The sequence below is a fragment of the Miniopterus schreibersii genome (assembly GCF_964146895.1).
Source record: "Miniopterus schreibersii genome assembly, chromosome: 15".
Lineage (NCBI taxonomy): Eukaryota > Metazoa > Chordata > Mammalia > Chiroptera > Miniopteridae > Miniopterus > Miniopterus schreibersii.
In genome coordinates this window covers 51,109,817-51,120,651 of record NC_138115.1, presented here as the reverse complement: position 1 = coordinate 51,120,651, position 10,835 = coordinate 51,109,817, and the positions used below count along the sequence as shown (strand labels likewise).

The window sequence follows — 10,835 nt, the reverse complement described above, 5'->3', positions numbered from 1 at the left end:
CTTGAAGAGGACGGCCAGCTGTGGCGTGGCGGGCAAGGGCACTCCTCACTGATGCACGGGCTGGGCTGAGGGAGGGAGGCGTGGCTAGGGAATGGCCGGGACCTCTTGCCCAGGGGAGTCAAGCCTTGTGGTTTTCTGGGAAGGACGCTGTCCCCAAGGGTGGCTCCTGCTTCAGTGACCTCAGCTGTCCGTACACTGTCGCGCTCAGTCATTATGCTCTCTTGCGGGGCCATGCTTGCCAAGGCCTTCCCTCTGTGGTGGGCCTGAGGCCAGGAGGGTGAGAGCCCCAGGGGGGCCAGCACTGGCCAACGTGTGGCCCCAGCTGTGGGACAAGGGGACACCAGGCTGCTAGTTAGGGAAGCCACCGAGATGCCACTAAGAACAGTGGGAGACGACGGCACAGGCGAGAGAGGGAAGGCAGTGCTGGGGAGGACCCGGCAGGTACAGGTCGGAGAGCACAGGGGCTCAGGAAGCCAGAGCCTTGCTCTGGCTGTGCCCCACACTCCCTCCCAGGCTCCTCTGGAACAGGCATAAAGTGGAGTCCCCGGCTCCTCCTCAAAGGAAGCCTGGGGCATCTTGGAGTCCATGAAGCTGGGACATGGCAAGGGGCAGGATGCCAGGGCCCTGGGAGCTGCACTGTGACCTCTGCAAAGACCAAAGTGACCGCCAGCCACAGTGGGGGTGTCACTCAGGCCAGGTATGACACAGCAATACAGACCCCCAAAGGCAGGGACCGAACCTCCTGTCTCCATTGGACCACCTTCCACCATGGGACTTTAGGTGGCCACATCTTCTTTTGGAAAGTCCCTGCCCAGGGATTGGGCACTCAGATGCCAGCTACACACTCTACCTGGCTGACAGCGTAAAACGAGGCTGTCACCTTGCTCTGGCCCTGGAACCAGAAGAGCCAGCGTCTTGTTGGAAAAGTTGCTGCCCCAGGCCCACTGAAACATAATCCAGAACCCCGCATCCTGGCTCCAGCAGAGGACGCTGCCCACACAACCCCACTGGCACCACCGGGTCAGGCCCTCACAGTTACTAGGATGGAAGGCGAGTCAAGGAATAAGCCAGCCTGGTCTGCCATGCTTTTATGAGCCCGCCCTAACGCAGGCTCACACCAGCACCTGCCAGCCTGGAGGTTTCCCATCACTGTGGGCGGCAGGGCTGGTCCTTCAGGCCTCCTGGCCGCCATGAGTTTCTGCACAGACCAGAGCTGGGGTGCAGGTCACACCTGGGGTCTGCAGGGAGGTGTGTGGTACCACACCCAGGGAAGCTGGCACCGAGTCAACCCTGGGGAGACAGGGCTCAGTGCCAAGCCCCCGGCATGTGGGCCAGGAGCACCTGTGTGCCTCCCTCCATGCTGCTCTCCCATGACACACTGCTAGGGCAGAAGGAAGCTCTTAGCCCCAGCACAGAACATTAGGTCACCACTTGTCAGTCTCCTAACACTTTATTAGTCAAATCTTCCAAATCCCAAAGCTGTTCCATCCACAGAGACACTGGGCAACCTGCACTGGCCACACTGGTGTGACGGAGCCAGACTGGGAACCTGGGTCTGCTCAGGACTGAGGGTGCCCTTGCTCTTTGCTGACCCGGGAAAGACACCCCTGCCCTTCCTTCTGCCCCAGAGTCTCCTAGAAATGTAGAGCAGGGGGAATCCCAGAGCCATGGGAAGGCCCCAGGGTCTCGGGCTCTGCAAGGCCCCATCCACCTCTCTCCAAGGAGCATTCCAGGAAGAAGCATCATCTGGGCACCCTGGCAGGCTGAGGCCCCGGCCAGGAGTCTCCAGGGCAGCCACCCCATGGCCCAGACCTCCGGATATGCAGGAACCGGGGTCTAAGGAGACAGAAACAAGGGGCCAGTCACTGCCTGGGCCCTGGGGAGTGAGCAGGGAGTGGGAACATCACACTGTCCCCAAGCTGGAGCTGTGATGGGCCAGTGGAAGGACTAGTGTGGCTGTGGGGGCTAGGGGCAGGGTAGAGTCTCACCTCCCACAGAAGTCCCTGCGCACAGACACAAGATCAAGGGACAGGTCAGGCCGGCTCTGAAGCCAGCTGCCAACGAGCTCTGGGTGTCTTGGGTCCACTTCTAAGAAGATGCTCCTACACAGGGTAGAAAAGGGTGAGCTCAACCCGACAGGGCTGGGGGCAGAATGACTGCAGGGCAGGCCCAGTGCACACTAAGAGGGGATGAGGCTGCTGGGAACTGACCCAGGGGATCCGTCCCATCCATACCCAGAGTCCTTCAGGAGCCGCGGGGCCAGGGCCAGGACGTGCATAATGATATCCATGCCCTTCTCCCCACCGTCTAGGGCTGCTGGGTCTTCATAGCTGAAGGGAAGCAGTGGGAGGTGAGAGCCTGGGACAGGGATACCTGGAAAGTGTGGAAGAGCTGAGCAGAGCCTCCTTGAAGGGGGCCCTGTCAACTTACACTCTGGGCTGAGAAGTCTTGAGGACCCAGGGGAGGGGGCCCCCAGAGGATGGCAGCTCCAAATCCCCTGCTCTACAGGGAGCTCTCTTCCAACACCAGAACCCTTTCAGCCCCCTCCCCCACTCCATCTGCCAGAGGGTGTGGTCCTCCAGGGCAGACCCATCCCACTTGGCCTTCTCAGGCCTGGCTCCCAGCTCCAAGCCACCCCGCACCTGCGGATCTCAGGGGCCAGCTGCTCCATGTCCTGGTGGAAGACATAGGGAGGGTTGCTGACGACCAGGTCCATGGGGCCCCAAGGCTGGAGGTGTGCCCAGCTCCCCTCTGTGGCCACAGGGAACATACAGCAGAGAGTGGGAGGTAAAGAGTGGCAGCTCCATCCACCACCATACCCCTTGGGTCGTCCCTCTCCCCAAGCCACACCTTGGGCCTATCTCTGAACCTAATAAACCAGACTTGCAGATTAGTGCCCAGGGTCCCGGACCAGCAACCCTGATACTCTGTGCCTGGGCACATAGGGACAGAGGAGCACTTAAGTATTTTGGTCCTAAAGGCTTTCTCCTGAGCCTCTGCTTATCTCTTGACAACAAACAGGCTTTAGATAACTCAGAAGTTATGGGTGATTTGGAAGATAAGAAAAACCCCAGGGCTGGTCCCCTGGTTAAGTCAGCCAGGAGGCAACAGGGACTCGCCTGTCCTCAGCAATGATTGGTCTGATACCCCTTGTGTGCATGCATGTGATGCCTGTGCATGTGTGCATGTATGCGTGTGTGTGCATGTGTGTACATGCGTGTGTGTGTGTATGTGAGAATAAATGTTGGGAAGCGCTCCCTTCAGCTCCCCAAGTGCCTTAGCCAGCCAGCTGCACCTGTCCCCAGGATAACCAACACAGGGAAGATGGGTGGGGAAGGTACCTGAGGTCACATCCAGGGGGACTATCCGAATCCTGTCCTGCAACTGAAGCCTGGAGAGAAGTGAAGATGGGAAGAGAAGTGAGCAAAGGGGCCAGGCTCCTCCCCTTCCTGGACCAGAAGATACCTGGTGCCCACCGTTGATTTGTATCCCCCCCGGAGCCACGCCAGGCTGCCCCAGGGCCTCACCCTTATTGGGAGTGAACATCAGTGGGTTTGTTGAACAGGGGCTGAGATCAGGCCCAAGTCTGACTCCCCTCACCATGACCCTCTGGTCCCCCAGCCCGCTTACCTCCAAGCATTCTCACGGGTCAGCGCAATGGCAGCTTCTCCCTTATCCACAGCAATGACTTGGCTCTGCCCCAAGAACAAATGAAAGGCATGTGGGAGGCAGGAGTCGGGAGAGGCCAGGACCTCCACCAATCCCTCGCCAGAAAAGGAAGGAGATACCCACATCTTCCCTCTCTCTACAGCTACTGTCTGCCCAGACAGAAGGGGATGGGAAGTAGAGGCTGTGACCACGGTGGGCTGGGGAAGCCCTATCCTCAGACATCTGGTAGCTTCCCCTCAAGTGCTTCAGGTAGAGACGGGGGGGGGGGGGGGAATGTCACATAGCGAGTACCACTCAGTCTCCCCAGGGCAGGGTGGAGGGATGCTGAGAAAGCTCACCTGGGGAAGCTGGCTCAGCAGGCTGAGGGAGATGGCTCCCGATCCACAGCCCACCTCCAGGATGAGGGGGCCACCTTGGGCTCCCACCATACCGGGCTTCTGGGCCACCTCCTCTAGCACCCATTCAACCAGCTCCTGAGAGGTAGAGAGGTCTGAATCAGAGTAGGTGCCAACCTGGCCCCTAGGGGTCTCAGCACAGAGACCCAAGCATAATCAGCCTGAGTGGATGCAGGAGGTATGGCTAAAGCCACACTGAACATCCTGTCTGCTGGAACCACAGATGTGTAACTCTGTCTCCGTTGCCCCATCTGCAAATTTGAGCACCGTTGAGGATAACCCGCCTCATTGGGGTGTGGTGGGGAGTAAAGCACACCACGTTCTTGAAGTACATGGTACTTTGGTACACGGTACATGGTAAGTGTTCAATAAACCACAGCTAAGCCCAGAGCCAAGCTCACCTGTCCCCAGGGTAGCAAGTCCGAGGAAGGCAGAACTTGACCAGCGAGCCTGACTTTTCCTGTTCCAAGCCTCTTCTGTACCAAACAAGCTACTCCTTACAGGTGAGCTGACCTGGCTCCAGTCAGAGAGGGCTTCCCTCACTCACCCATCGGCCCTGTACCAAGCACTGCAGGAGACTTGGGATGCCAGCAGCCGGCTGGGCCCACAGTGCTGGGACTGATAGAGCAAACAGCAGAGGACTGTGGCTGAAAGCCTGCGGTCTCAGTGGTGAGGCCATGTACTGAACAGCTGCTGGGATGGCTGAGATGTGTCAGAGGTGTGAGATTCTCTTGGTTTCCTGGCCACAGACAGACCCGTTTGGCTGGAGAATGACCCCTCAGCCAACCACACTGGCCAGCCACCTCCCAGACACCCCAACCTCAGAGACACACACCACATATGTGAATGGCCACCGTGGGCAGGGTGTGAAGCTGAGAGACTGTGCCCCACTGCCACCAATACCCCTTGCCCCTCTTGTACACTCCAGACCACAGGACCACCTTGGCTGTGGGACCACCAGGGGGAGGGGGGAAGACCACCCCTGAGAAATCCATAAACTCTTTCTTCCTCCCCCAGTGAAGAGCCTCCCCCAGCCTGAAGCTGGTGGCTCATGGGGGAGGCTGAAAGCAAAGCTGGTCTCAGGCCCAGGGCACCTTTTCCAGGTGAACAAGGGAAGGGTCCGAGGACAGAGTGAGAGGAAAGCAAAGGGGCACGCAGGAAGGAAAGGGAGCAGGCAGCTGTCGGTTCTGCCTGGAGCCACTGCCTCCACAGGACTCCACACTCCCTCAAAGGCTGGCCCAAGGCCTTAGCAGGTGCCACGAGCACACTACTAGGATCCCGTCCCTGGTGGGGCATCCCTAGGACAGTGGCATCGCTTCCCTCAAGCCGGTCACAGAAAAGGCACTGAGCCTCCCAAACCCCAGAGACTCACTCACCAGGCTGGGTGGGAGCGGCTCCCACTCACAGCCTTGGGTTTCTCACTGTACACTCTATGGGCAGGGACTGAGCCACCTTCCCACCTCCAGGGAAAACCCAACTTATCAGGCCACACACCTACGGCTTGACGTTTCAGACCTCCGCACCCACTAACAGAAACCACACTTCGATTGATGGAGAGAAGCAAGCGTCATGATCCCTCCCATTTACCCATTCTCCCCACTCCCTGCCACAGGCCACGTCCTCTCAAGTTCTTGGTAAGGCACCCACCTATATAGCTTCACGTTGGGGTGAACCTGGTAAGTTCCGAGAAATGTCTGTACAGTGAAGACTCAGGCTCCCAACCTCAGCCTCCCTCCTCACCCCCCTCCTGCTGCAGCAGAACTGCTCTCCTGGCCCCAACCCAGCCAGGGAAGGTGGGGGGGCCCACATGGGAGCCAGAAGTCTACACTCTGAACCCTGGAATACATGACTAGTGCTAAGTCAACTTTAAGGCGACTCAGAAGTCAGCATGGTCGCTTCCCTCCCAGACCCTGACCCTTGGAAGCTTCAGGGAAGTGAGTGACCTCCTGGCCAGAGGTCACATGCTTGGGGGAGCCACAGGGCCTCCGAAAAGCCTGCAGGTGGCAGGCCGTATCCTACTTGGGTCTCAGCACCCGTTCCTAACTTAGCCAATCCAGATGGGGCAGTCCCATGTGAGGTAGGGGGCCCTGACCCTGGAGCCAGGGTGTCCGAGTGCTGCCCCCATGCAACCTCCTTCTTCCCCACCCCCCAACTCTGCCACCCCCATAGGAGCCCTGTGACTTCAGAAATGTCTTAGATTCCTTACTGTCCCTGCCCTGACACTGGGCAGTGAGGCGAGGACCTGGCCTCCACACTGCATGATGTGGGGGTGAGTGGGGTGAGAGGATTTCTTGGCTTGGGGAGAGAGGCTGGGAAAGTGAGGAGGGTCCTGGGTCCCTGGCTGGGCTGCAGACAATGCCTGATGTCTCCCAGGAATGTTTGTGTGCCTAGATGCCTTCTAGAAACACCCCCGTCTCAGAACCTGGTGCCCTCTGGTTTCCCCACTAGTCCCAACTAGCCCCAACCCCTGCTCTGCTCTGGCTCCCAGCTCTGCCACCTACAAGGCCCAACCCTCTCATCATCTGGGCCCAGAGGGGGCAGTGACCTGCCTGAGGTCACATAGGTGGACCAGGCCCCCAGATGTCCAGCTAGAGCCCTCTCCACTTTGCCTATGCCTCCTGAGGCAGAAGACCCTTATTTCCTATGGGTTGGGTAGACCATTGGTGCAAGGGAAAACTCCTAGGGAAATGATAGGCACAGGCTAAGCACTGGGTAGACAGCACTAGTTGAAGGACCCTGAGCCACTGCTAGCCCTAGGGGCTGGGGCAATGGTTTGGGATTTAAGGACAGTTAAGGACGCCAGCAGGAGATTTTGGTCTTCTTGACCCCATATACCCAAACAGCCAAGACACACCTTTGGAATGGCACTGCCTCTAAAAATAGCAGTCATGGGGCCCCAGTGCCCCCTGGAGGAGGTCTGGGGCAAGACAAGTGTTCTGAACCCCTCATCCCCATCCAGCACACCTACCTCTGTTTCTGGCCGAGGGATGAACACTGGGGGTGCCATCTTCAGACTGAGCCCCTGAAAGTCCCACTCACCAAGGATGTACTGCACAGGCATCCTGCAGAGGGGGTGGCTGGGTGATTAACAGTGCCAGAGCCTGGACCAAGAGGACCATGCCTGGGTTCAGGGATAGATAACACTTGTGGCTGAAAGTGCAAGGCAGTCCTGTGCCCTGGGACTCCTAGCCAAGGCCTTCCCTCCCTACTATCTTCCAGTTTATTACTCTGACCCCCTCTCATCACTTCTTCATCCCAACACCTCCCTAGTCCTTGGACACTTTTCTCCTCCCTGGTCATGAACTTGGTGGAGAAAGCTGAACCCCAGCTCCTCACAGAGCCCTCAGGTCTAGCTCCTGGGTGCTCACCTTTGCAATCGGCAGCTACTCAGCTCCTGGATGCACTGTAGTTGCCAAGGGGTCAGGGGCTGCATCCGAAGTACTGGTCTTAGGCTCTGAAACTGTTCCACAGTGAATGTGAGTGGCTGGCTCCTCTGGTCCAGATTTCTTATGTGGGCAAAGCCTATGGGCCCAACACTGGCCACCTTGGTCATCCCCGGACACCTAGCCTGGCACACACTATAAAGGTTTGTTGAATGAATGAATAAGTATCTGCCTAAGGCATTCCTCCAGAAAAATCGCATCAGCCTCAGATCAACACTCTCAGTGGGACAGAAAAGCCTGGAAGTCCCTTCCCCAAGGTCCTCCCTCTTCCCTCCTCCACAAGGTCCTCTGACTCCCCCACTTAACAACACTGCACTTAACTGTTTTGGCTCCAAGGACATGAGCCACGATGTACTCACTGGATTCCCGGGCCTCGGGGATGCCCCTCTTCTCAAAGACCGCTGTCCAATGGCTGACCAGCTCTGTAGCACTCAACAACCCTGCCTGAGGCAGATGGGGTGGCGAGGAGCTGAAGGCCCAGGCTGGAGTGCCTCCCCTCCTCCCCAGGCCAGACAGGATGGCCTGCAGCATTCTACCCCAAAGCGCCATGTCCCAAGGGAAGGCTCCCCTGAGCACTCCCAAGTCCCCAAGTCTTTCTTGTGATGTCAACTGCTGAGGATGGTCACTGGCCCCAGCTGGGTGGAGATGAAGAGGTCACAGGCTCTGGCTCCTCCAAGTGGTTCTGCTCTTCAGATGTGCTGCCAACCTGGCAGAGGGAAGGAGAACCTGTACAGCGGCTGAGCCTTATGTGACCCACTCCCCCCTGACCTGCTGCCTGAGAAAGGGCATGCGCTTGCTCTGTCACCTTCTAGATTCTATTTTAGACTCTTACCCACTCATTTGATTCCTCTGGTCTTGGCCAGTGATGTCGCCTTCATGTTTTTGGCTGAGGTGGGCTGAACCCATAGCTCAGTCCCTGCTAATAAATGGGTCGGGGACCAGCCTTGGGTGTTGGACAAATCTGTTTTGCCCAGAGTGTGTGATCTCGGAAAAGTCATAATTCCTAAGTCTCGGTTTCCTTGTCCATAAAATGGGGGAAATAACACTAATTTTATGACAAGCAGTGCATTAGTCGATGAAAAGTCAAGGGTCCGGGAGCCAGCCCAACACACAGGAGGGACTAACTCAATGCTCTTAACTAATGTTACAAGGGGGGGAGCCTGCCTTTGCTTGGGGGTTTTGCTTTTGATATTTTGCCTGAACTGTCAGATTTGGATGCTGAAATGCCCCGCCCCCAATATGTCAACATAAATTGCCAGCTAAAATATCGACAATTTTTGTTAATTTTATATTTAAGTTATCACAAACAAGTTTTACTGAAGGTTTTTAATCAGTGGTCCCCAGACCAAGGTCCAAAGAAGCGTTTATTGAGCACCTGCTGGGTGCACATCTTCAGAGGCAAGCAGGGAGGGAAAGGAGGCTCTGGGAGGGAGAGCGACTTGCCCAAAGTCACCCACCCAGCTAGGAATGTCCAGGCAGCACCCAAGCCCAGGCCCTCCGGGCATCAGCGGAGTCTCCGTCCGCGGAGCCCGGCGGCGCCTGAAGTGAGGGGCGCAGCTCCCCCCTCAGTCCCCACAGCAACGCTGACGCCCCAGCCTCTTTCCCCATAGGCACGGCGGGGGTTGGGGGGTGCGGGGGTTGCTCACGAAAGCGTCGCAATCCAGGCACTGCCCCCTCCCGACCCCACCTCCAGCGCCTACCTGCCCGAAGTGCAGCCCGACCGGCCCGCCGCCGGGGAGAGACGGCTCTAGGCTCAGCGCCCGGAAGTGCGTGACCGGCGCTGCGCTCCCTCGAACGCCCTGCTTCCGGGTCGGCGCAGCGGAGAAAGGGCTCGGGCGGTCCCCGTCCCCCGGCTCCAGAGTTCCTAGCGCCACCGAGTAGCACCCGAGAGCCCCCTGCAGGCTGTGCGAGAGGCTGTGAACGCCACGCCCACTACGCCCGCAGGCCCACGAGTGGGAAAGTGCACGGCTGTGGGGGGTGGTTGCTCCCTGGGGGCCCCGATCTTCCTGAAGGTCACGGCAGAAACCCGGCTCCAGGCCGCGGTGACTGCTCCGGGCTGGCGTTTGGGCACCCGGCCCGGGAGGCGTGTAGCCAGCAGGGAGGGAGGACGGTCACCAGCCGGTCCCGGGTTCCAGGGTTGAAACTATGCCCAGGGGCGTGATCTAGCAGAGCTTGCAGGCGGGTAAGGCTGCTAGGGAGCGGGTCCCGGTGTCGAAGCCGGGACCAATCTGGAGGGCGGGACCCAGATCCTGGACCCGGCCGAGGGAGGGGCCCGAGCCCCGCGGGGGGCGGGGCAGGTGGCCACTGGAGCCCGAGGCGGCTCTTGTTCCTCTGCTCCCGCTTTAGGGTTTGGAGACCAGGTGCGAATCCTGACTCCGTCGTAAGGCTTTGCCCAGGTGCCTGGCCCAATATGGGCCTCAGCTGCTCCTTCTCTAAAAGTCATGGCGGCGGAGTGTGGCCGGCAACGCCCCCTTCCCTCACCGGAATTTATTGTTAACTAGACCACTGTTCGCCGAACTATTTGCCACGCAGTTTCCCGGGCTCCGTCCCAGGCGCGGGGGGCCGCCGGGAATCAGCATTTGTAACAAGTTACTTGGAGGATCCCCATAAATTCCTTTGAAAACGTGAGGAATGGAAGGTGTCTGAAGGCCCCTCCCCTGGGCCGCGCTCATCGCGCCCGGGATGGAGGCTACGGGGAGGGGTGCACGCCGCTTGCCCGGGTCGGGGTCCCCGATAGCACCGCTCCAAGAATAATACCACCCCTCTCCCAGCTTCTCTGAAGATGCTGCATTCGCACCCGGGGGTGGGTGTCATTTACCAAGAGCCCTCACCCCAGCGCCCCTCGGAGCAGGAACCCGAGACCCCGGGAGGGGAAGCATCTTGCTCCAGGTCACGAAGCCAGAACAGCGTCGAACCAGAGTTCGACGCAGGCCCAAGGACTCCGGGTCCAAGGCTCTCCCCAATCCTGCGTTATGGGAGCGAGTCTGCCCTGGCGGAGGTGCAGCCGGGCTGGCCCGGGGCCCGAGTTCTGGCCCAGGAAGGGCCGGGCCGCCCCCGGTGCCCGCGGGACTCCCGCAGAGGCCCCGGGGAGAGCGGGGTGCTGTCCGAGAGCTGCCACCCGGCTCCCGCGGGGGGCGGAGCCGGGGCCGAGCGACAGGCGAGCCGGCCAATGCCGAGCGGGCCCTGGGCCTGCCAGCCAATCGGGGCCCGGGACGCGGAGCCGGCCGGGAGGAGAGGGGCCGGGGCGTCGCGGCTGCGCCCGGCTGCTCCCCGCGACCCCGCCCCCGCGTGGGCCCCGGCCCCGCCTGTCCCCGCCCGGCCGGCCGGT

The 10,835-nt window shown here is 59.6% G+C and overlaps 1 protein-coding gene across 7 annotated transcripts; it reads right to left on the bottom strand.

Annotated features, from left to right (window-relative positions):
- Positions 1-1,433: 1,433 nt before the first annotated feature.
- Positions 1,434-10,578, bottom strand: HEMK1 (HemK methyltransferase 1, mitochondrial release factors N(5)-glutamine). 7 transcript variants are annotated; one of them, XM_081160179.1, is made up of 11 exons: positions 9,208-10,572; positions 7,867-8,213; positions 7,433-7,524; positions 7,033-7,126; positions 4,008-4,142; positions 3,631-3,695; positions 3,342-3,391; positions 2,643-2,751; positions 2,235-2,330; positions 1,989-2,102; positions 1,434-1,836 (listed from the first exon to the last, which is right to left on the bottom strand). In XM_081160179.1, the coding sequence occupies exons 3-11, from the start codon at positions 7,495-7,497 to the stop codon at positions 1,743-1,745; spliced, it is 822 nt and encodes a 273-aa protein (XP_081016305.1). In that variant the 5' UTR covers positions 7,498-7,524; positions 7,867-8,213; positions 9,208-10,572; the 3' UTR covers positions 1,434-1,742. The 7 variants fall into 7 exon arrangements, with proteins under 7 accessions (XP_081016305.1, XP_081016301.1, XP_081016303.1 ...); XM_081160175.1 differs by having other exon boundaries at positions 7,829-8,213; positions 9,208-10,571; XM_081160176.1 differs by lacking the exon at positions 2,235-2,330 and having other exon boundaries at positions 1,436-1,836; positions 7,829-8,213; positions 9,208-10,573.
- Positions 10,579-10,835: the final 257 nt, after the last annotated feature.